This window comes from Festucalex cinctus, chromosome 2 (assembly GCF_051991245.1).
Source record: "Festucalex cinctus isolate MCC-2025b chromosome 2, RoL_Fcin_1.0, whole genome shotgun sequence".
Classification (NCBI taxonomy): domain Eukaryota; kingdom Metazoa; phylum Chordata; class Actinopteri; order Syngnathiformes; family Syngnathidae; genus Festucalex; species Festucalex cinctus.
The window spans coordinates 4,453,521-4,478,947 of record NC_135412.1 but is presented as its reverse complement, the minus strand read 5'-3'; the positions used below and the strand labels follow the sequence as shown (position 1 = coordinate 4,478,947).

Genomic DNA, 25,427 nt, shown 5'->3' with positions numbered 1-25,427 from the left:
TCATCACCGCTTTTCCCTCGTGAAGATTGAAAACGTTTCAGTTTCCTATTCTGCGTATTAAGTCGTGAAATGTGCTTTTTGAGGTCACCGCAACCTTGACTGGCAATCTAATCACTTCTTTTGCGGACGCGCGCGGATGCCAGATGCAATAAAAGTTCCCGAGATGTCGCGTTTACAAGAACGGGGGTGACTTGACGACGGGATCCAAATTAAAAATAGATCGAGGATGACAGTTGTCTATCTTTTGACCAAACTCTGGCAGAAAAGCTAATGAGCGTTTCCCCCCCTTTCATACTGTCACTTGACATGAACGTCACGAACAAGTGAAAGCGTCTGAAGCGCAAGTGTTGGGTGGGTGTCGTGTGTCAACGGCGGGCTCGCATGCTCCCACGGCGGCCTTGCAGAACACGCTCAGGCAGCCACCTGTCTTGACAAGTGACGCACGCCGCAGCTGCCGACAGGACAACCTCGCGTCCGAACACACACTGCGTTTGTTGTCGCGAATCGCTCGGGCACACGTGCCGAACCCAACGCGGTCATCTTAACAAAAAAAGGCCATTGATGTGATTTCAGTGAAAACAGGTGCAAATGATTCGGCGGTTTGTTTAGTCAGTTTTATTGTTCAGACAATACATGTGTGTGCTTGTGTGTGTGTGTGTGTGTGTGAAGAATTCTACTGTTACTTGCTGCTTGATTGCGGAGTGGGAGCAGCAACGGGGGGCGGAGTCACTTCCTTGGGCTGCGGCACCTCCACCTGTGGGTCAAAAACAGGTGATTTGTTTGTAATTAACAGCTTTGCCTTTTTATCTTTTGATTTAATTCATTAATTAACAGTGTAGTTTGCTATCATTAAAAAATTGTTGAATGTTTCCATTGTAACAGAATCTATTCACATGAGCCGTTTTTTTTTTTTAAACAATTTCAAAGAATTTTTTTTGACTTTTGAAGAATTTGTAAACAATTTTTGACATAACTACACCGGACGTCTGCCGTAAACGTCATCATGAGCGCCTCCTACAGGACAGCAAGGTCTCGCGAGACGGGAAATTCCGAGAATTGTGCCTCAGAAGCGAAACGCTCTTCAACGGAAACGCCGACAAATCGAAATTGTACTTTATCGAAATTTATTGCCATTTTTTTTTTGCTGTCGCTGCCAGACGCATGTCAGTGAAACGTAACAATTATAGACGAATTATATAAAACTCTTTCAAAAACACCCACTCCCTCATTCTGATTCATACATTTACTTACGAAATATTTGATTATGAAATGGGGTCACTCTCTTTGAATATCTCTCTCTCTACTTTTTTTTTTTTTTTTTTTTTAATTCAGGGAGCTCCCCAGTTAGGTCTTAACAGTTAAATGGAAACTTACGTAAGTAGTTTTCTACAGTAAATATTTTTTCCAAAATTAAAAAATACCTGAAATCCTAAACGTTCACATTTCTTTGCCCTAATGTTGAACAAAAACAAAACGGTTCCCTGGGTCATCATCATCTCTTATAAAGTTAACTGAAATTTTAAATAAACAATTCCATGACATTAAAATGGTTTTAGATTTATCTTTATCGGCTGTCAGATTTTTTAAAAAAAAAGGTTGATGCCGATATTCGTCGAAATGCCCAATATCGGCACTGATAATCGGTCAGTCTATCCCTAATTATTAAGACCTGTCGAAATGTAGTCCATAGGATGGGTCCTCGAAAGTATGTTGGCACAACCATCCTTCAGCAGTGCAGCTTCATTTGATGGCTCTTCTGCTGATAGCGAGTGTCGATCTGAGATGACGTCCTCAAATGCCACAAAACAGAGCGTCAAATCCCGCGCGTGTCAGAAGTCCGCCAAGAACTGATCCACATATCATTTCTTCCAACTCCATACGTTTGCCTTTAACAAAGTGCCGTTTCAATTCCCCAAATCACAGCGGCGCTGCGAAACGGAAATGTAGGCCGCGCGGCATCGTATGTCATCGGCTGCCAAATCAAGCGCGCCTATTAATGAGTAGTCCTTTTCCCCGCACTACACACTCCGTCAGTGATGCACAGAGAACGCCAGAGAGGCTGCGGCAGAAATGTATTCTGCCGAGACGGCTCCATCCAAAATGAACTCGGCAAGGATTTATGCATCTTTGCTGCTTCAGTCGGAATCGGCTCGTGTCGCCATGCACCTCGTGGAGAGATTTAAAAATAGTTTTCTGGATCCTTCCTTCGTGCGTTCGTTTGATGGCAACTTCAACAAACGGCCGGTTTGTCCTTCATGAGCAGGATGAGAGTCCTTTCGCAGTGTGTGCCAGAAACATAAACGCAAAGCCATTAAAAAAAAAAAAAAAGAAGATGATGTTAAATCCTCGCCTCTGGCTACAGTGTGAAATGTGGAGTGATGAGGGGCATCCAGGGTAAGGGCCTGGCTGGATTTAGAACAAGCGCTAATTTGGACTAGCATCAAGCACGGAGACCCGAGCGCCGCCTCGCTAGTAGCGGCCCTGCCTGGGCTGGCAGCCGCGTTTCAGCTTTGATGTTTTCTGTTGGATGCGCGTGTGAAACGGGGATGTTTGTTCTCACCAGTTTCTCTGCCCGCCGCCTCAGTTTCCTCCAGACTGTGTGGTGGGCCTGCATCAACAACACAACGTGACTCGCACTCACATGGAGACACAATTCTGGCCAATCACACGTGACACTGAACATATCCACTTAAATCATGTTTTTTTTTGGTGTTGTTTTCATTTGCAGCTGCAGCCTACTGAACGCGTCAGCCATCCTACCTCCAGCTGCGAAGGCAGTGAGAGGCCCTGCACGCGGCGGTGGAGGCCCCAGCGGGCCCCGCCCAGGCTGTGGAGCGCCGTCACCTCGTACTGGAAGCACAGGCCTGTTCTGGACACCAGGGGGCCCCCGCTCAAGAGAACGTAATCCCCACATCTAGGAAACATTGAGGAGGGGGAGACTTTAGTTCGGCATTTTTCATTGCTTCTGACAGCAGCAGTTTGGAATACAATCATTTCAAATAGCTCCGTTTGCAACATAGTCAGGCAGACGCCACAGGGCTAATAACTCATTCACTGCCAGCACAGTTAAAATGGAGCTTTGACGTCTTTAACCGTCAGTGGCAGTGAATGAGTTAAAAGTAAGACAGACTTTTATCCAACTGCGGTAAGAGCACTCAATAACTCTCTATAATATGTGCAATATACCATGTAATATATAAAACCTGTCTCATGTGCACTTTATGTAGATACCAGTAGTAGTTGTAACTCACTCTCTCGAAAGCAAACTAAGTGAACCCCAGATGAGCAAGCAAAAAGTCAACCTCACAGAGAACAAAGACTCTTTTTGGAGATGTGCCTGCCTCACACTGTTTGGTTTGATGTCGAGAATGATGGGACTTACAATGTACACTGCATCATTCAAGTGAACATGCCGATGTTTTGCTCCCAAGTGGCACAATTGGGATATGCAGCATACACAGATATATGTATCTGATATTTTAATAATGCAAAGTGCAGTGTAAACGGTGTAAACGCTCCGATCGAATACAATGTAAAGTGCATTCATAGCGCTTCACATCCATTTCATCCCATTTTTTTGTTATACATTTTTGCAAATGCGTTTAAAAAAATATATCAACATCATCATCACACGTATTCACAGGCTTTGCAATGTAGCTTAGAACTGATCCCAGGTGCATCTTGATTTCACTAATCATCCTTGAGGCTCCGACATCTTCATTGGAGTTCACCTTTGTTAAATTCAGCTGATTGGACATGATTTGGAATGGCACACACCTGTCTATTTAAGGGCCCACAGGTAACGAGACAAGAGCACGAGCCAAGCATGAAGCCAAAGGAAGCGTTTTGGAGACAGAATTGACTTGACAGGGAAAACGTACATCAAATGATTTAATATAAAACACCAATTATTCCGTGTCCTGTTTTTAAATGGACTGCAGTTATTTAGCACTTCATCAACACCCACACAACGCCAACATTTACCCATTCAGGGGGACTGCCAGGCCCAATTGGAGCAAATTGGGGTTCAGTATTTTGTGGACATCGGCACCTTGGGTCACCTTGGGTCGCTCCATCAACTGCTTTCATTCTATTTTAAAACCATTACGACTTTGTTTACTCAGTTGACTTGAAAATTCAACATTTGATAGAATTTAGCATCAGGTTTGTTGTCAGTGTCGTCTTCACATTATACTGTGACAAAATAGATGTCTGGTTTGAGAGTCAAAGACTAAACGCAGGAAACTCTGAACTTAGTATTAGCTAACAACAACTAATTAACGAGTTTTCAAATGACTCTCGACCACCTGTGGTTCATATCGGTACATGCGTTTGGGTCTTCTGTCCCGAAAACACAAAATAAACCACTTAAAAATAGCAAAGACAGGAAAATAAAGGTCTCGATTAGGAACAATAGAGGCGTGTTGATTATTTGAATGTATTGGCCTTACTGTGTAGCAGGTACAAGTAACTGGGATCTGTTCTAAAAATAGCTCACCAGTGATGAGAAAAATGCTAAACTTATCATGGTCCACGTTTCTTAATTTACCAAACATTCTACATTTTGTTTTAAATTGTAATAGATTGCGTTGAATGAAATGACGTAAACGCCACCTGTAAAGCGTCACTGTTCCTTTGGGATTCTGAGCTGCCTTCTGCTCCACCGCTTCCTGTTGACACCTGAAACAGAAAGGGAAGTCTTAGAGGCGTCGAGGTACATCACGTGATGATAGAGACAGAGTCGTAAGCATCCACCTGCTGTGCGAGAAGACTTCTAGTGCCACCGAGGGGGCCACCTCCAGAGGCTCCCAGGGCAAGTCCTGGAAAATGAGCTGCTGAGCTCCTCTCGTCAGAGAGCGAAATGACTCCTACGGCATAAACGCAAGCAGTTGAGCTCCTGGGAGATCTCAAAGGCGGCAGCTAGGAAGCCAAAGCCGTCAAACCTCAGAGGGAGTCCAAGAGTCGAGCTGAGGGTCCAGGACCAAGTCACAAAGAAAAGCCCCTGAAGTCACTGCAGGGAATTGATGAGTGAAACGAGCTGCAGGACAAATCCAGGCAAGATCAAATATGAATAGCAAAACCCTAAATAAGCATCTACCTGGCACCTCTGGTGTGCCGAGCAACTCGACAGTCAATTGGTCCTTGAACGCAGTCTCCAGCACCTGGCCGAGAAGGGCGGCACAGGAACGCCAATAAGCCTGACAATGAGGAAAAGGGGAGAGGCTGCTTTAAAATGGGACATAATATGCAAAATGAACTTTTTGATGGCTTGTTTACAAATAATTGGCTCTTTGGAATGCCTGTTTGTTTTGTAAACCTGCCCGGCGACAACAGACGCAAATCAGCTGGATCAATTTCTTTTAATTGTGCACTATCCTTGGAAAAATAATAGTGCTGTCAAGCGATTACAATTTTTAATCTGATTAATCACACTTTTTAATTAGGATAATAATAATCAGACACTGTTTTTTTTTTTTTTTTTTTGGCTGATATCGGACCAATATCTGATATCAATATTGGATCGGGAGATTCAGGACACCCCTAATAAGCACATGTGCAACTGGTCAGAATGGTAGCATCTCTGCTTTAATTTGGACCAGATAACGTGTCCTTTAAATAGAAATTACATTCACAGTTCACCTGGTTGACCAATGTGGGGTCGTCATCTTTAAATGTGAGCAACATGAGCGTGCAGGAGTGAGTGAGCGGCTGGTGGAGAGGCCATGGTTCGCCATCCACCAGGGCCAAAGCAGAGTTGGTCACATGATGCTCTGTGAGGTCTGCAAGACACACAGAAGGCTCTGTTTACAGTCCCGTACACGAGGAACACGCGCAAACAAAACCAAACGGTGCTCTCAAGACTTGGAACCGGTCCCTTTAACTCACGTCTGGCACAGCTCTGCGGTGTGGACATTCCTCTGTTCATGATGAGCAGCGTACCATCCAGCCCCGGGCCTTGCACGGACACTTCGATCTTCTCCACACGGGGGTACAAAGCCCGCTGCCGGGCCTGCTCTCTGGAGAAGACAGCATTGCGGTGGCTGAGAGCCTCGACACGTGCTGTTGCTGCTGCTGCTGCTGCTGCAGTCGACCTGAAACCTGTGAAGATGGGAACATGGACAGGTGCTGGAATAAACAGTATTCAATAATACACCAATTAGAAGACAGCTCACCAACTTTAATACATTATTAGGGCCCAAGCAGCGACCGCTGCGAGGTCCCTATTGTTCCTGAAGGAATTCTTCTTCTTCTTATTATTATTCTTTTTCTTTGTTATTATTCTTTTCCGCAAACAATCGCATTTTTGAGACACTAAATGTGAACGAAAACTTATTAGAATCTGTATTTGTTCGTTTTTAGCTTCAGTATTCCATTAGTACATTGACCACACACTACTACAGGGTACTACTGATTACGGTCCCAATATACATACCTGAACCAAACAAACAAAAAAAACATTGGCGCAGTGAACTTCTCTGTCCACCAGCGTAAAACATGTGGTACAAAACTGTCATTATGACTTTACTACCACGTCACCTCCGGTACGAAGAACCGTAAATCACACTCGTACAAATGCAACTTCATTTAGCATTAGCTCCGAATAACGCACATTGATCAAAAATTTCAGAGTAATTGCTGTTTTGAGAACACAATAACCTCGAAGGTTTAATTTTACTTCAGGGTGTTTCACATCTTTCAGCGCTATTTGTTAGCTTCTATTCGAGTCACTTGTCATTACTCGCAGTTTGCAACTTACGGCGTTGGAGGCGCTGGCAAGCAGCCCTTATTAGCATCGTGAAGAATGTTTTCGATGATATCCTAAAAAGACCGCACGATGTCTATTTCGTTGGCGTCAAACTGAAGGACGCCATGCTAGGTTATTGTGCTCGGATTATTGGGTCCGACGAGGAACTACAACCAAATCTTCAGTTCCGTTTAGCCGTGGAAGGAAACCAGTTACAATTGCGCCCAGTAGGCGTCGCTGTTAGTTCTTAATTCTACAGTTACGTAAACGACCCTCTACTTAAATGTACAGATGGAAAATCAGGGCGTGTCAGTGGCACATCATAAACGTGAAGATCCACGCCACGTCATGGTTCAAAACGGCCTATATGAGGACTTCAGTGTTGCCACAAATGACCTTGATGAACTGTTGCTATTTTGCTCATTGGATTGCATCCAAACTTGTGATCTTGGCAGTGGTGTCCGAATCTTGAGTCATGCGTCCTCCACTTTCATTCTCTAATGCACATTAATGACGCTTGGGTGGAATTTGACGAATGCTGGAGCTTGAAAGTCCAAAATCAGCAGTAATTACTGGAACAAATGGCAGCGGCAGATCGGGGACAATCTGCAGGAACACAACATAAATCGTCCACATCACAAATTCCTCGATTAGGCAGAGCAAGGTCTGTTTTCACTATGAGACTGGAAGACATCTTGCGTTTGGAAGGAGACAAGTGGTTCCAAGTAAATGATATCCAGATGGAAAAATATGTGGACATTTTCTGCTCCAATTTATTTCTACCACAGCCTTTGTTGTTTGCAGGGTCACGGAAGTGATGCACTCACATGCACACAGTCATAAAGCGGGTCCACACATCCTGATTTTCAACATGTGAGAGACCAGCTTATTTATTTTTTTTTGTCATTCCTTCATTATTCTAGTTTAACTTATAGGCTATTTTGTTGAGTTTGTTTTGTTATGGGTACTACACTGAGATTATTATATTGTTTGATTGGTAATACACAGTTCTATACTGTTTTTGAATTCCGCATGATACATATGCAAAATTAAACACTATATTGTGTATATTTTTCACAGATGGCTGTGAAAGCTCACAGGATCATCTTTGCATATGCAGAGTTGTGAAGTATAACAGGGTTGATTATATTTTAGTTAAATTTAAATATAGTAATAATGTGAGCTCATAATGTAAGCATGTGTTGTGATGGTCACATATCAGATTGATCTGTGACACACGTCAACAACGTGATGTCATCTTTAATTGACGTCTCCGTGAAATGACATCATCGAAAATTGATAGTCTCATTCCTCCAAAACGTTTGTCTCACCTCGATCCTGTACTGTTCACCTCGGCCGTTTCTCAATATGAAGGACGCCGAGCCGCAGTCTAGTGAACTCGCCACGTCTTGCTTAGAACGTACTTGAGAGCGTCCTTCCTAACAACGTGAGACTCTTAATAAATTGGGAACGGCTGTGTATTTGTTAACTTCACCCCTAACGTATCTCTATGATAGCAGCATGAAATACAATTTGGGATATTTTCCTAGCCAAACCTTCACAAGTATCCAACCGATGCATCCTTGGTTTAAGCTAGCTGACAAGAAAAACGTTCGGTTTTCTTGGTTTATTCGTATTTTCAGTAAGCGCGAAGCGCGCATCTCGGATTCAAGGTGCATTATGGGTAGCGGCGTGGTGCATTGTGGGTAGACGAAACTACCAAACGGTCATTGAAAATGAATTGGATCCAATGGAACCGGCTCTGAAAGAAACGTTTCAACCGCTTGAAAGTAGTTTTTTTTTTTTTTTTTTTCAAACATGCATAGCATGTGGCTTACTGACATCGGGGAAGTTGACTTGCAAGCTTTAAAGTGTACAGTTACGCAAAGATTGTCACCACTCTAATCACCGCCATTCAAATTGATAGGGTACTTGGTAGCCTCGTTTTTTTCTGTCGCGCATGCGCAAACTTAATGCAAATTTAATGCGCACTTCACTTTTAGGAACAGTACTTCGGCCACTGCACACATAAGAACTTATTTGAAATATTGACCAGGTTTAACATTTATGATTGTCGACTCTTACCTTTTCAAAGCAGATCACGGAGGAAAAATTAGTCTCAACGCACAACAACGCAGAATAATAACTGAGCAAAATATCTTAAGAGACGTCCGATAATCTGGATTTAAATTGAGGGCGATTCAGGCTGCAAATCAACCAGATTTTCAGTATGCGTGCCCCAGTGAACATGCATGCACGGCAGAGAAGGAACACAAAGCAGCGTGATACATTGGTGCAATAAAGATTGATTTATTTTTGTTGAAAATAAGTGATGAGAGCCACTAAACTGATGCAATTCAAGATACACTGTCAACTATCATGTTCATCATACAAGGCATTTGTATCAACTGTAAGGTGTCAAGTGTCTGCACATTTCAACAACGATTGATTGGCATTGTCTCTTTGGGTGAGATTGTACTCGAGGCCAGCGTGAGAGTACGACTTCATGCACACGTCATCCGCGTTTGCGACATTTGGGATGTTCCGAAGGAATCTCCTCAAAAGGTGCAGCTTTGTATTCTTACGACATTCATTCATCTATTCATTCATTCATTCATAGTTAGGCGGGCCGACCACTGGGCCGACCGCTGGGGTGACACCTTCACAGTGCTGCTGCTTGACATCTGTGTCGAAATCTGCTGTTTGGTCTTTGCACCGCTAAGAAGAGTGCAAAAGGGAAAACAGGACAGATATCGTATATTTGCTGCTGTCTTTTTCTTGGCCTCCCAAATTGATTTAGGGCTCCAATCCTCTTTGTTGATGGCTTTTAAGGTGGTTTTGGCACTGCGCCCACCTGTGGGAAAGCCCCTGAAATTGGCTGCGCACCAGGAAGGGGGGCTGATGGATGTGGGAGTTCAAAGGAAAATCCACCCTGTGTCCAAGAGATTAGATTTCATCTCATCTGTCTGCCTCGCTGCGGATGCTTTCCTACACTTCCCAGCATGCCTCTCAGCCAAAGTGCACGCCTGACATGGAAATAAGAAGTGGCAACAGCAAGATTTTCCCTTGAGTCCTCTCCAATGTCAACCTATCAACGTGATTTGATTGGCTTTTTGTCCACGTCTTCGGATCCATCGGCCTTGCGCCCCCCGGAGGGCCGACGGGCTGCTACTGCACGCTGCAGGCGGGGCAGCATGCCTCCCTGCGGTCCGGCAGAGGGCAAAAATCCATCTGCCGCACGATCTCGGTGAAAAGCTCGTCCACCATCGTCTTGCTCTTGGCAGAGGTCTCCATGAAGGGGCAGCCCCAGTCCTCTGCCAGCGCCTGGCCCTCGCTGGGCGACACCTCCCGTTCGTCCTCCAGGTCCACCTTGTTTCCCACCAGCACCACCGGCACCTGCTGGTACCTGGAAAGAAAAGAGGAAGCCATATGTAACAACCGCAACCTTCTCTGTTTTGAACTAACTACTTCAGGCACTTTCCAGATGCCGCCGAGGGAAAAGTCAGCGATGCAGTGAGTGTCGGCCTACATATTGTCAGCTGCGGAGAGCGCAAGAACGATGCACAACGGAACAAGAGGAAAAGCGACAAACGCAAGCTCTTCCAGCTTCCCAGGAGGCTGCCAGCCCTTCGTGGGTGTCTAATATCTGTAGGCGGTCCCATTAGAGAACTGTCACCACAAAAGAATACCCCCTTGTAACAATGCGGCACATCTAACGGCATCTTACGACTGCTATTGTGCAATACGCGTCTCGCTCTCTTCTAATTGTGCATTGTACCTCTCCCCCCCGCGCCTTCGATCTAGGGAGACCAGACTGGAGCGAGTAATGGATCACAGGTTAGTGAATAAATGAAAACACCAGCTGCGACAGATCACTACCCCCCGATTCGTGATCTTTCTCAAGGAACGTTTCTCCAGGTATTGTCCACCCAAAGTGCAGTACCTGAATTCCTCAACTCCTGCCCCCTGTTTTTGTGAGATGCCGAAGGGAAGACGGAAAGGAAGGAAGAGTGGCACGGACAAGCTTGCCGTCCCGACCTGTGTGTGCACTAGCGAGGGTGTGAACAAGGAGAGCGCCACGTGGGCAAGTGCAAGCTGACAGTCTCGCAGGAGAAACTCTAAATATATCTACAAAGACACAGGGAGTGCCGGCTTCTCCGTTTGGCGGAGCCGGTGGAGAGATCGCTTCGCTTGTTTGTTGCCATGCCGGCCTGCATGATGGCACTGTTCTGCCTCGCAGGGGTTACTTGCCTACTGTGCAGTACAGTATATATTTTTCCACAGCCAAATGGCATCTAGTTTGAATGCTCGTGTAGTCGGATTGCACTGGCAGGTCATCGATTAATTGGCCCAAATGTGCCCACATCCAAAAATACTGCATACAGTGGGCACTAGCTGCCACTTTCATCCTCTTTGTGTTTTCTGGAGACAGTCAAACTCAAACATCCATCCATTTTCTTGACCGCTTATTCCTCACAAGGGGTGCTGGAGCCTATCTCAACTGGCTTTGGGCAGTAGGCGGGGTTACACCCTGGACTGGTTGCCAGCCAATCGCAGGGCACACAGAGACGAACAACCATCCACACTCACAAGCACACCTAAGGACAATTCGGAGCGCCAAATTAACCTGCCATGCATTTCTTTGGAATGTGGGAGGAGACCGGAGTACCCGGAGAAGACCCACGCGGGCACCGGGGATAACATGCAAACTCCACCCAGTAAGGCCGGAGCCTGGACTCGAACGAGTCCGACAATGAACGATCTGACAATGAACCAAAACACAACTGCCAACATAACAAAGGACTTCATGGGGTTGGAAAAAAGTGGAAGGTCATAGACCAGCCAAGTCCATCATCAGACCTGAACCCAATAGTCTGGATTTTACCTCCTAAATAGAAGAGTGAAGGGATAAATCCCAAGAAACTAACAAAAAATGAAAGAGGTTGCACTAAAGGCCTGGAAAAGCATTTCAAATGAAGAATGCAAGTCTGATTAAATCAATGTGTCGCAGTCTTGATACAGTTATTGCAAGTAAGGTTTTTAATAATGTTTTTTTCCGATACTTTTGCTCACTTGAAAAGTGGTTGGCTTCAAACAAAAGGTGCTCTGACTTAAGTTGTTTAACACATCAAGATGTACAGTAAATACCATGAAATAAAAGCTGGAATTCTCAACTTTTGTCTCATATTCATCTTTTGACGTGAAATCTCTCCGATTGGCTCGCGACCAGTTCAGGCTGGACGGTACCTGGCCTGCCGCCACGAGACACCTCAAGGACTCCAGCTCGAGCCTCGTGCGGATAAACTGCTCGGAAATGGTGATCTGAAATCCAAATGTCTTCAGTATACTGTACAACAAAAACAAACTCGGCTAACTGTTTGCAAAGCTGGTGCGTACAAACTCTTCTCCGTGTCATTTTTATTGCGGTAAATGACTTTTGAGACATGTGAAACACTCAACGCAACCTGACAGTTTCAACACTTTTTTTGTCCAGCAATTTTGGCTTGTTAGCTTTAAGTCATTTCCTAATTGGCTATCGTTACATTTCAATTTCATGTCACAGAGTCTGTAGCTTAGTAGACCTTAGTGTTGACCATATGTGAAAGGATCGAAAATATTGAGCAGGTTTATTGATGATGATTGTCTGACCAAAGCTAACACGTTTTCCAGCAGGTTGAGAAGGAAAAAAATAAATAAAAAATCGTTCATTAACACTGATGATCTGGTACGATTTGAGTTGCTGCTAACTTGCAGAGGTGGGCAAATCCATCAATACGACGGCCTGCCCACCTTTCGGTGAACCTTCCTCATTTTCGGCAAGTGCTCTATGACACGAAGCCTCGTAAAAATATACGGACTGAGCACCGACTGAAGCAGGTTTACGTCAGTCAGTCAGAGTGAGTCTTCTCAGTCTTGTTTATCTTCATTTAAGTTCAAGTATACTCACCGAAAATGCAGAAGCACTCACCGAAAGGTGGGCATCCATCAATGATAGGCCGTCGTATTGACGGATTTGCCCACCCCTGCTAACGTGTTAGCATGCTAACACTTAATTTTCAGCCAGGCTACAATTCAATGTCAACTGTGTTCAACGCTTTGACAACTTTCCACTCGGGATGCTGCTTTTCTCTGTGTCTCACATTTGAGTGAGAGCTTAACCAGTTTGTGTTTGTTGTTAACGTGGCTATAAAGTCGCAAACATTCTGCATTGTCATTAACAAACGTAGAGTTAAACTTCAGTTGGAGCTAATTACCGCTGAGGGTTGCTGTGCCGGGAATATACACAAAGAGAAGCAGTGTTTCTATCTAGCAAAAAAAGTGGGGACGTTTCGATGGTATCCTCAGGGCACGCATAGCCTTATTAAAGCTACCTGCTGTTCTAAATAGCGTTTTTTTTTTTGTTTTTTGTTTTTTTTACAAGGCCCAAAGCAGCAGCAAGCAAACCAGCATGAATGCCTTTCGGTGCTGCAGTCTGCATCTGCTGATAATTAGCAGCTGCAGCGCTGCTGCCATGTGTGTGAAAATACAAAAACAAATTGCACAATTTCTTGAGTTGCGTGTGAAGTCTTGAAGAAGTGCACAACAAATTTTCTGTAATATTCAGCATTACTATGATTAAAAAGAGCGATTGGGCCAGTGCAGCGAATGTGATGTGCTGATTCATTTCAACCACATTCCCAATGCAGTGAACAAAATCTGAGACGTAATTGGAGGTGAACAGGTTTGGTTTTAAACGGGACAGTCTCGATTTTGAGCCATGTGTGCTGAGTCCTGGTGGGTTTCACCAGACCCTTTTGTTTTCTCGCACTTTTACACAGGTCTCATCCCGTGTCCTAAAAGTCACTAGAAGTCGCTAAATGATGTCATCGCGTAATGTACATATTTGGCAATTTGCATGTAATTGTAATAGACGCTGTAGGAGAGAGGAATTGTTGTGTTAGGAACCCAAGATAGAAACAAACAACAAAACTAACCAAAACCCAAACCTGACAGGAATCGTCTGTTGTTGTTTTTTTTTTTTGTCTTTTTTTTTTTGCCTTTTTAATAAGGTCATCACTTCTCAAAATAATTTCATAACTGAAATGCTTTGTCTACCAGAAAATGTCGCTACATTTGTCGCTAGTCGATTTTGACAAAAAAAAAAAAGTTGCCAAGAGGCTTTGGAAAGTATGACGGCGTATTAGGGCCACATACAAATATATATATTTTTTTAGAGGGCGGGGTCAATATGACAAGAAAAAAATCTCATCATATTACCCCCGCCCCCTCAAAATATATATATTTGTACGTGGCCCCAATACGCCGTCGTAGGAAAGTCACCAAATTTAGTGAGAACGTTAGCAAAATGGCAACACTGTCCCACGGACTGTTTTTGTTTTTGTTTTGTTTTGTTTTGTTTTAGTCCGGTCAGCAAGCCAATTGTTTGGGCCATGTGTACTGTATGTCAATCACACAGTTGTCATAGCGATTCATACGATAAACCGATTGAAAAGGAATTTAACCGTTACATTCCTTCTTATTTAATGTCACATTTAAATTTTTCATGCACAGTGTCATCCGCAGCTAATCGCTAGCAGGCGTATTTTCGTCATACTAGAACTACTTCCTGCTTCTGTAAGAATCATGGGAAACGTAGTCCTACTAGCGTAACGCTACGGTTGCTGTTGGTCAGATGCAACACAAGCTGAGCATTTCTGGCGGCATATTGTCAACGTTACAATGCTGGACTGGTGCGAGGTAAAGGGAAACAAAGAGCTTACAATAGCTGCTGGGATCGAGAAAAAAAAAGGTTGGACAATGGTGAGCGCATTAAATTGTGTAACGCTATTGAACTATCAACCAAACCAAGATAGCATTTAGCATTAGCTAAAGTTATGAAACAACCACCGGTCACCAGATGTTTGTTATAAATATTTCTTGGTTAAAATTTATTTTATATTTGATTTGTAGCGAAATTTTAGCGTCTCGGTTTTAATTTTGAAAATGTGCTCACTGGTCATCCTATCAACAGGTAATAGGGGGAACATGTTAAGCCATCAAGACAAGCACTTAACTGGTGTCCACCCCATTGCTAACAACACTAGCATGAGGTCCAAACATGCTTTGTGGCCACACCGGAGGGCCCCCTGAGATGTCATTTTGGTCTCCACCCTGTTCCCCCTCCCCTCCTGCTATTAGACACAGCATCAGTACAGCGTGAAAAGGCGGCTTGGAAGCCCCCCTCGCCCCCTTTGGCAAACGCGCGACGAGATGATCCGATTGCGGTGAAAACGTCCGTCACCAGGTGGCGCATGCTAGCTCGCACTTTTGTGGCATGGAGCAGCCTCGTGTGAGAGCGAGGTCTGCAGCACACATTCTTTCCCACATAAGAGCCCCGCATTCCAGTTTACACGACTCCCTAATGGACGCCTGATGTCTTTTTGGCTTCAAACCCAACTCAATTCCATTAGGTTCTGGTGAGTGGCTTCATGCAACTTCACCGCATGTTGTTGGCTGGCTCAGCACAAATGTGGATCAGCAGGGGAGGATGATCTCCTAAAGGCTCCACAACGTGATGGCGACGCCCTTGCGAACACAAGGTGCACGGGGCGCCTTGTTAACTGTCTGCGACGGGCCTTCGGAGCACTTCGTCAGCTGCGAAATTCATCTGGTGCTCATCTGCACCAGCGGGGAAAAGCATTGTTGTTCGGCAGCAAAAACAGACTCTCCACCAGCGAGTCGTTATCATCATCGTGGGACTTTTGTGGAGCCCAAACGACAGGGAAAACGGGCCAACATAGCACACCACATATCTCCAACAAACCAGATATCTTGTAGTACCAATCATGACCTGTGAAAGGCAGCACTGGCCATCCAGCCTGACAGAAATACAAATAAAAGTAGACAACGCAGTGGTAGAAGAGAAAATAGAACAAGCTAGGCTGTTAGCTTATCTAGTGGTTGATGGCTTGGACTGGATTTTCTTGACCGCACATACATACGCATTTTGCCACTAAATATTGAAAATGTTGAACATTTATGATTTGGGAGGAAAGCTTTTTAACTCATTCGCTCGCCGCCATTTTCACAGAAGCAATCCCGTTCGCTCCCGGGTGTTTTACAGGATTTTGACTGATTTTGCAAGGCCCACAGAATATTGTGTTCTACTGCTATAAAAACACGGAACCTATCAAAAGAAAGCGTAAAGTCTTTTCTTTCATCAGGAAAAAAGTATGTTTTTATCTGTTTCCGTTTTGCAGCAATTAGCATTAGAAGAGAGCTAAGTTTTATTAGTTTACACCAATCTATTTAAAATTCTAAGTAATTTAGCTTTTTTTTCTAGATGGCCCTGGTTGATCTCCTTTGCTCTGCTGCCACCTGCTGGTCGTTTGTGTAATAACTACCATTTCTGCAACCGTTCTTTGCAGTTGAGAGGCTACATCAAAGCCTTCTGTATGCTCTAGCATAAAAAAACACACAAAAAAACAACAACGTATAAATACGTCTTTGGGATACTTAAAACATGAAAAAAACGTATTTACACGTTATTGGGAGCAAATGAGTAATAGACCCCATACTGCAGGATATTTGCTTAGCATATCTTATACTTTTTGTAGATGGCAGAAGCAGAAATGCTGATGTATCCTGATTTTCATGCAGGCTCAGGCGACTTGGTCAGACCGCGCTGCGTCATGCCAGCGTAAGATGCCCGGCGCATCTGACACTTTGGTGGCAGAAAGCCTTTCTAACGTCAAAGTCTGGCGCAAAAGGTAGACCGTTGGTCTAACGCGATTTTCAGGAATTTAATCAGGGCGGAGGCAGGCCGTTTCTGAGCCTCGTAAACATGACTATTACCAGTTTGAACGTTACTGAAATAACAAATTGGACCCTTTATGATCCGTTTTTAATAACGAAAACAATTATATTTGTTTTCCTTGGACCGGCCCACACGACTCCTGACTACCATGTACCTCTCCCACTTATGTTAATTGGTTCTGTTTGCGGTCTACGCTATATTGTAAATGGGCTGCTCCTCTGAATTGCAAGCTGGTCCGTTGGGGTAAAATGGAGGAAAAACATTTCTATTTATTCACATTGAGAGGCAGAAGCTAAGAGAGTGGTACACAGGAACAGTTGAGCAATAATCCGGCAACCACACACATTTCTCAGACCCTTATATAGAGTGTCAATCAATCTCATTGGTTGTGGCGAGACATGTGAGTACCAGTACTGACATGGAATTCTCTGATTGGCTGTTAACCCAGTAATTACCGACAGTTCCTGACATCAACAAACATCATATAGCCTCAAAGATTCTTCAGTAACGCGATTAAAGATTCCTGACATAACATAGTTCTTTCAGAGTTCCAAATAACATCACACAGCCTAAAACTAGTTGAAACTAGATTAACAGGTCATCAACTCAAGCTCAACCCCTCCATATTTATATCCTTGGATCAGTTCTTTGCAAATCACCAGGCAAAAACACTTCTGAGAGAAAACATGAACCAAAAAGAGGGCAAAAAGCGAAGAGGACAGCAGCTAAAAAGGTAAATGAGCATCATTTTTATTCTTTACTCTATTCTTCGTTTTTTTTACATTATGCACAACTCTCATTTATTGTGCAATAATCTAATTGTAACATGTATTTGTTACATGTTTTGATGCATTTTTATGCTTTATAAAACATTTATGTCTGAATTTTGGGAGGCTTGGAACGGATTAGGGCGTTTACATGGAAAATGCGTCTCTAACTTACAAAATTTTTCTTCCAGAAGTAATTCATTTCGTAAGTAGAGGTATTGCGGCGTCTGGTTGTTAATGACGCCACGGCAGGCTGAGACTGTCACGCCGCCACCAGAGTGGCGGGTCATGCTTTTATTTCACAGTCAGGTTCCTGTTTTATTTTGAAGTCATTAACCACCCTCTCACCTCAGGTCACTTGCCCTTCCTCCTGCACAGTAATCACCGGTCCACGCCCATGATTGTTTCCACCTGCTCCCAATCAACCCGGACATAAAAGCCACCTGCATTCTCCCCTCCGTTGCCGAAGTGTCACATCTCAGTGCATGGAAGCGTCCTCACAGTCCTTGGTCCACAGTCCTTGTTCGATGCCTTGTCTTGCGCCCTTAGTTTGCCCCTTGTTTTCCTCCCTAGCGGAGCGCCTTTAGTTGTCCCTGTTTTTGAGTGCCCTTGTTTTATCTCCAGTTTGGAGCTCTTTTTGTTCTGCCTTTTTTCCCTCTTTGAGAGGTGTTTTTTGGTTCGATTTATTAAAGCTGCAGCCTTGTTGGCCAACTGTCACTCTGCGTCTGAGTCCTACCTCCTCGCTTCGTGTCAGAGACATGGGGAGTTGAAAACCTTGCTGACGCGCTATATCTTCTTATAGCTCAATACAATCACCAACATGCACTTATCTCGCCAAACAAGGTACCTTCAATGGACGGCACTGCTCGTTCCTCCACTGGCTCGAAGCAACGTCCTCCCGATTGTAACCCACGGTTCCAAGTTGACTCTTGAGCTTATTCCAATGTCGATTATTTGATGCGTTTTGATGCGTTCTGATGCGGTCAACAAAAAGTTTCTTCCCCAGCTCACCCCACCAAGTGATCAATGACCGCCACCCACACCACAGGTGAGTCCACTTAATACCAAGACAGACCACTCCCACTGGTGAGTTGTGACACCGTCAATTATCGTGGTAGTAAAACGTGTGGAACACAAACACACAAACACCCACACAGGATGAAACCACCAAAAGGTACTATATGGCTCGATACGAATGGTCACGATTCGATACCGATTAATCCCGATACGAATTTATAAGTCGATTGTTGCGATTTTTTTTCATTCATATTTAGAAAATACTAATCAGTAAGCTTGTAGAGTGTAAGATTTATATGAAAATGTATTATTTATTTATCTGAAATTTCAGTCTTATAGAGGTTGTAATCTGTTTCATGTTTGAACAGCATTAAAATAAAAATATTAAGGCTTAATGTGCCGTTCATATAACATTCTTCCATGCTCAAGGTGTGAATCCTAAAATCCAAGAGGTACCACTGTTTTTGTTTTTTCGCAACCAACACTGTGTGACGTGTCAATGATGTAAACAGGACATGCCAACGTGTTCTTATACTGACTGACTGTATCATAAACACTAGGGGTGTGAATTGCCTAGTACCTGACGATTCGATTCGTATCACGATTCACAGGTCACGATTCGATTCGATACCGATTAATCCCGATACGAATGGTCACGATTCGATACCGATTAATCCCGATACGAATTTATAAGTCGATTGTTGCGATTTTTTTTCATTCATATTTAGAAAATACTAATCAGTAAGCTTGTAGAGTGTAAGATTTATATGAAAATGTATTATTTATTTATCTGAAATTTCAGTCTTATAGAGGTTGTAATCTGTTTCATGTTTGAACAGCATTAAAATAAAAATATTAAGGCTTAATGTGCCGTTCATATAACATTCTTCCATGCTCAAGGTGTGAATCCTAAAAAAAAAAAAAACAACAAAAAAAAAATCGATTCTGCCGATTATTGAATCGATTCGAGAATCGCGCGATGTAGTATCGCGATATATCGCCGAATCGATTTTTTTTTTAACACCCCTAATAAACACGCACGCCAACTGCCTCGAAAGCTCCACTCTCGGCGACCAACGCATTCCTGATCCCTCTCCGATTATGTCAGCTTCAAAGGGTGACTCAATATACTTTGTGTTTAATTTAACAATTGTTACTTTTTTCCCCCCCATTTTTATTTGCTCTGTGTACTCAAACAACTTTTTTTTTTTTTTTTGATGGTGAAGGAACCCTCCATATTCTCATTCCAAATTGACTTTTGCACCACGCTATTTATTTAAAACAACTAAAAAAAAAAACCCGATAGCGAGTATAGACTAATCAAACAGATATGATTATATAAGGGTGCATCTCATACAGTGGAAAAGCCACTCGAGAAGTACAGCTGTGCGAAAAGGGAAATATGAACTATTCATGAGCCACGCGTACACTTGGTGGGCACGCGGCACACTTGTGGACGGCGACGCAGACGGGAGGATGTTGATGCATGATGGCCTGCTGCTCAAATGAAGGAAAGGTGGCTCAACTTCGATGTGAGTTGCAGATGTGGTGCAAAAATAACTTCGGTTCACGATGAGCGTGGCGACACATCACATCTCAGATGATTCCATAGTGCTGTGTTTGTTTTCATTTGGTAAAATCTCCCTCGTCTTCAAATAATGGCCGTGGCTGAGCCAAACGTTGGGGTGGACTAAACACACAAAAGAATAAGACTGTTTTATCAGCATATTGGGGGAGGGAACTAGTGTTGTTCCGATACCGATACTGGTATCGGCAGAGGTGCCGATACTGCATTAAAACAGTGGTATCGGTATCGGTGAGTACTTACAAGTAACATGCCGATACCATTAATTCCAACACTAATATAGGATTTTGGATGCAGCATTTTGTGTCTTGCTCGTGCACGACATTCACTGATATGTGACATGTTCACTGCATGCCGATCTAGATATCATATTGGCCCTTGAATGCTCTGAACCAATGGCAGGACAGCTTTTTCATGTTGAGGAAAAAAACAAAAAACAAAACTTAAGTATCGGTATGGTATCGGTATCGGCCGATACTGCAAATCTGGGTATCGGTATCAGTATCGGGGCCCAAAAAACGGTATCGGAAAAACACTAATTAAAACAGTGGTATCGGTATCAGTGAGTACTCACAAGTAACATGCCGATACCATTAATTCCAACACTAATATAGGATTTTGGATGCAGCATCTTGTGTCTTGCTCGTGCACGACATTCACTGATAGGTGACATGTTCACTGCATGCCGATCTAAGATATCGTATTGGCCCTTGAATGCTCTGAACCAATGGCAGGACAGCTTTTTCATGTTGAGGAAAAAAACAAAAAACAAAACTTAAGTATTGGTATGGTATCGGCCGATACTGCAAATCTGGGTATCGGTATCAGTATCTGGGGCCAAAAAACGGTATCGGAAAAACACTAATTAAAACAGTGGTTTCGGTATCGGTGAGTACTCACAAGTAACATGCCGATACCATTAATTCCAACACTAATATAGGATTTTGGATGCAGCATCTTGTGTCTTGCTCGTGCACGACATTCACTGATAGGTGACATGTTCACTGCATGCCGATCTAAGATATCGTATTGGCCCTTGAATGCTCTGAACCAATGGCAGGACAGCTTTTTCATGTTGAGGAAAAAACCCTTAAGTATCGGTATGGTATCGGCCGATACCGCAAAGCTGGGTATCAGTATCGGGGGCCAAAAAACAGTATCGGAACAACACTGGAGGGAACATCACACCGCACACCACGGGATAATCACTTCGGATAATCTTTCAGAGACATCTGATGATATAACCTTTCATCGCTTTGATCGGAAGGTCGCCAGTCTATCCCAGGTTGCGTATCAACAAACAACCATGAACTCATTCACTGCCAATGACAACTAGATACGTCAAAATTCCAAGCAAACAGCCAGTGTTAATTTTGAAAAAAAAAAAAAAAAAAAGACAATTTTAATTAAAAAAAAGAAATTTTTATTTAGTTTTAGTTATAGTCTTCTGACTAAATTTAATTAAAGTCTTAGTCATAACTCAGTCACCTGATTGTATTTTAGTTTGAATCCAATTTAGTCAACAAAAATAAAGAGCAATTTTAGTCAAGTAAAATTGACTTTAGGAGGCAGAGACCCAGTATGTGGTCTCAGTAAGATCAAGAACGCCTGTGTTGTAGGGTAACAGGAATCCATTCTACGCACGATGGTCGCACTTAGCAATGAAATTGTTGTCATGGTTGTTATTAATAAAAACAATGATTAATTATGAATGAAAACAATGAATAACTAAAACTAAATTCAAATTTCTTGTCAAAATTTGCACTGGCTGTTTGCTTGGATTTTTGACGTCTATAGTCGTCAGTGGCAGTGAATGAGTTAACATCCACATTCACACCAAAAGTACCCAGAGAAAATTATGTGTATTCCGAGATCAAATTGTGCTTCTTCGTCTGAAAATGTACAAATAACAGTGAGTGTATTTGAAAGCCTCATCAGTCACATGATGTAACAAAGAGACAGTTCTGTCATCTTATGAAAGCGATCCGAGATAAGGCCCAATTTTGCTGTGGGGTTGCGGGATGATCTCAGTGGGTTTGTTGAGTAATGGTGTGAACTGAAGTGATCAGAAGCACGTCCCGAGTTAGTCATATGTATGTGAGTGTTCAGCCGCAGGGCTCAGCAGCTTTTTTAGCATGTCACTGCACTCATCAATGGGGAAAAAAAACAAACAAAAACCCACAGTGGATATTCATTGTTTTTCTTTTTCTTCCTAGTGCAGTACTAAGCAGGCCGACAGTACTTTCTTTCTTATCTTTCTTATATCTACATCTCATTAAGTATCGAAATCTCCCACCTTACAAATTGCAAGCTCACCTCTTGACCCTGATAATCTGGTCCCTCATGGGCTTGATGTCCTGAAAGCTCTGCTGGTTGACCAGACTGTAGACCAGGATGAAGCCCTGGCCGTTCCTGATGTAAAGGTCCCGCATGGAGGCGAACTGCTCGGTGCCGGCGGTGTCGAGGATCTCCAGCACGGACGGGGACGAGTCCACCTCGATCTCCTTCCGGTAGAAGTCTTCAATGGTCGGGTCGTACTTCTCGATGAACGTTCCGGTGACGAACTGCACGGTCAGGGCCGACTTGCCCACCCCGCCGCTGCCTAGCACCACCACCTTGTACTCCCGCATCGCGCCCCGGCTTTCACATCCGGCACATCCCGCCCCGACCGACCGACCGACCGACCGACCTCGCGTTGTGCGCTCACGCCGCCGCCACGACGCGACGAATGCGGTGCAGGCGGAGGAGATGTTGCATTCAGTCACTACGGAGACGTTCCCGCGCTATCTGGACGGAACCCCCTTCCACGGGCATCCATAATGCAATAGGCAGAAATAAGACAGGCTATAATTAGAAGCAAGCCGGCTGCACATCTTGCTAATGTGCTAAAACGACATTTTTTCCTCCTCCCTCTCTTTCTCTCTCTCTGTGCTCAGCGACAGTGGGAAGGAAGGCGAATGTTTTTGTCCCTGGGAAGACAAAAAAAAAAAAAAAGTGCAGGGAATCCACGCCTTTGGATTCCGTGCATCAGGCGGACGTTTCCGGTATGTCATGTCATGAAAGAAGGGAGGTGATGCTCCCCGGACAATTCATTAGGTACACTTAATGCTGCTACTCATACGTGACGTTACGTGACACTTTCGGAAAAGTAGGCCCGACATGTGTTTATTAACAGAACACGTCATACCGAGGGTGATGTTAGAAATGATGATTCTCTTTTTGGGGGTGTCAAAATATTAGAAATATCTATCTCATGGTGACAATGCAAGACTTTCGACACGATCTTTCACTCAAGAACATTTGAGTGGTTTTTCATTTGATTGTTGCATTCTGTTACGTATTTTTCATACATATGTATTATTATTTTAGTAATTATTGTTTTACAACTATCGCCGCCATAAAAAGAGAAATATTAAACTGAGGACCATGTTACAAGTAGCCTACTCTTATTATCTTATTATCAATAGTATTTTCCGTCCATCCATTACTTTGTGTAACTGGACAAACTTTGTCATAGCCTAACATTTCATATAAAATATACTCTACAAGCAGTGGAATATGGTGAGAAAAAATACATGTAGCCTATTTGTGTGCAGAGGGGAATTGATGAGACAATTAACCACGAAAGATATTGATTTTCTTTATTTCTTTCAATAGATTTGACACTACCTCGCTGGAACCAAAACACATGTGACTATAAGGAACATAATATAAAGAATACATTTCTCAAAAAAAAAAAAAAAAAAAAAAAGAACCAGCAAAAACTATTTGAAGTGCGTTTGTCCTGTTTGGTTGGGCGTACAGCAGCAAGAATGTCAACAGTCTGCAACAGTCTCCCTTGTGGCCCCCTCTGCCGGCCGAAGCTGCAAATTACAGCTCGTCACGCAAGGGGTCAAAGAGTTCCACATTCTTGACTGTTTACTCCGTTTGTACTCCGTCATTTTGGCTTCCACTGAATAAACATGGCTTCATATAGCAGTAATCATTCCTTTATTTGAAATGAAAGTACGAAAGGGGGGGGGGGGGGTCAAGAACAGAACGTCTCTACAAATTGTTTACAAAAAAAAAAAACATAATATGCGCAACGGACTTGAGATAAGGCAATGAGTTTTGGATACGCTGAGTCTGCTCAGGGGACCAACAGTTCAGATTGTTCTTTCACCATCCACTGTCCATGCTTAAAATACATGTCAAGGGCTTGGTGGGCAACAAAACATACCCCACAACTGCACACATTCACTTGAAAATACATTTGTTCCCCATGCAACATGGGTGGATTGTTGCACATAAATCTCTCGTGTCGTTGACAGGAATCAGCGTTGAAATCAGTGTGAAAAGTGCAATCCTCAACTCTCGCGTGACACCGAATGAAACATCTCAGCGTCGGAGCCTGAACGTCCTTGCGGGCCTCAACGTTTTCATTCATAGATTTTGTGTACATACATATTTCTATATTCATTATGTTGATTCAGTCTAGTGAGTGTCACAGCTCTACAGCGGCTGTTGTTTTCTAGTGAAAATATTAGTTCACTGTTACAATTTCAGTGAAGGATAAGAAATGTTAATATCTTCTTTACAATCTACCTGTGTACAGTGTTCTAGGAAAAAAAAAAGAAAAAAAAAAAGTCAACTAAATAATGTCTTTTACAAAAATACCAAACTTTAGTAACTGCAACATTTGGATGCCACAGCAACAACTTAATATTGTTATGAAATACTAGTATACTCGAGTGAAAAGTACATCTTGATTTTTTTTCTTCTTTTTTTTCTTTTTTTGGTAAAATCATCTATACAATACACAGATTTTTGTTGTCCGACAACACAAGCAACTTTATTCCTACTCGCTCACTTCTTCTTTTCCTCTTTGCAATAACAAGGCCATGTAGGTCCAAGTATAGCTTCCAGCAGTCTAAATATAGACTTGGAAGCTTCCCCCTCCCCATCACCGACCATTCACGGCGTGGCACAGCTCAATAAGTTACATTCATTTCAAATGTGTTTACAACGTAGTCATTAACAAGTAGTTGAACATAAAATAAATTACAGCAAAATAGAACCTTTTAAGTCCGGGTCACAAATAAAACACGCACGTGCATGAAGACAATCGAGGGGAATGAAACCCAAACTTGTGGATTGTCGATGGTCATCAAGCACCATGAAATTATGATTGGTTAAAAAAAAACAAAAAAACATTTCATGATCTTGACTTGCATGAAGTGCAGGTGGACTCGGGTTCGAACATACTGCACACACATCACAAACTTTAGAACCAGAATATAAATTAAATATATACATTACATTACACACATTTTTCCCCCCTCCTCACTCATATTCATACGGACCCCCTCTAGTGTCAGGGTCTGATTTATTTTTTGCTAATCTGTACCCACAGTTTAGTAAACTGTACTCTACGGTTTACTAAACCGTACCCACGGTTTAGATCTTCTGTGGCGTTGTGTAATACGCATGCGCACGCACCGTTCGAGCGGTTGCTTGACAGCAGTATTATTGAGCAGC

At 43.2% G+C, this 25,427-nt stretch overlaps 2 protein-coding genes across 3 annotated transcripts; both read right to left on the bottom strand.

The window, feature by feature from the left end:
• Positions 1–411: 411 nt before the first annotated feature.
• mrpl39 (mitochondrial ribosomal protein L39) lies at positions 412–6,983 on the bottom strand. Of its 2 annotated transcripts, none has more exons than XM_077512367.1 (10): positions 6,434–6,719; positions 5,887–6,099; positions 5,641–5,780; positions 5,099–5,198; positions 4,944–5,011; positions 4,756–4,868; positions 4,615–4,680; positions 2,761–2,914; positions 2,561–2,608; positions 412–754 (listed from the first exon to the last, which is right to left on the bottom strand). In XM_077512367.1, the coding sequence occupies exons 1-10, from the start codon at positions 6,513–6,515 to the stop codon at positions 680–682; spliced, it is 1,059 nt and encodes a 352-aa protein (XP_077368493.1). In that variant the 5' UTR covers positions 6,516–6,719; the 3' UTR covers positions 412–679. The 2 variants fall into 2 exon arrangements, with proteins under 2 accessions (XP_077368493.1, XP_077368494.1); XM_077512368.1 differs by lacking the exon at positions 6,434–6,719 and adding an exon at positions 6,758–6,983 and having other exon boundaries at positions 576–754.
• A 2,048-nt stretch (positions 6,984–9,031) lies between these two features.
• On the bottom strand, positions 9,032–23,003 carry LOC144013456 (ras-related protein Rap-2a-like). The gene is made up of 2 exons (XM_077512369.1): positions 22,227–23,003; positions 9,032–10,151 (listed from the first exon to the last, which is right to left on the bottom strand). The coding sequence occupies exons 1-2, from the start codon at positions 22,538–22,540 to the stop codon at positions 9,914–9,916; spliced, it is 552 nt and encodes a 183-aa protein (XP_077368495.1). The 5' UTR covers positions 22,541–23,003; the 3' UTR covers positions 9,032–9,913.
• Positions 23,004–25,427: the final 2,424 nt, after the last annotated feature.

Coding starts and splice junctions, on each gene's coding strand:
- mrpl39 (XM_077512367.1), bottom strand. CDS start 6,515: ATGACAGTTTTGTACCACATGTTTTACGCTGGTGGACAGAGAAGTTCA. Junction 5,781..5,886: donor ACCGCAGAGCTGTGCCAGAC/GTGAGTTAAAGG, acceptor TGTGTCTTGCAG/ACCTCACAGAGCATCATGTG. Junction 4,681..4,755: donor GAAGTCTTCTCGCACAGCAG/GTGGATGCTTAC, acceptor TTTCTGTTTCAG/GTGTCAACAGGAAGCGGTGG.
- LOC144013456 (XM_077512369.1), bottom strand. CDS start 22,540: ATGCGGGAGTACAAGGTGGTGGTGCTAGGCAGCGGCGGGGTGGGCAAG. Junction 10,152..22,226: donor CAGATTATCAGGGTCAAGAG/GTGAGCTTGCAA, acceptor TTTTCTTTCCAG/GTACCAGCAGGTGCCGGTGG.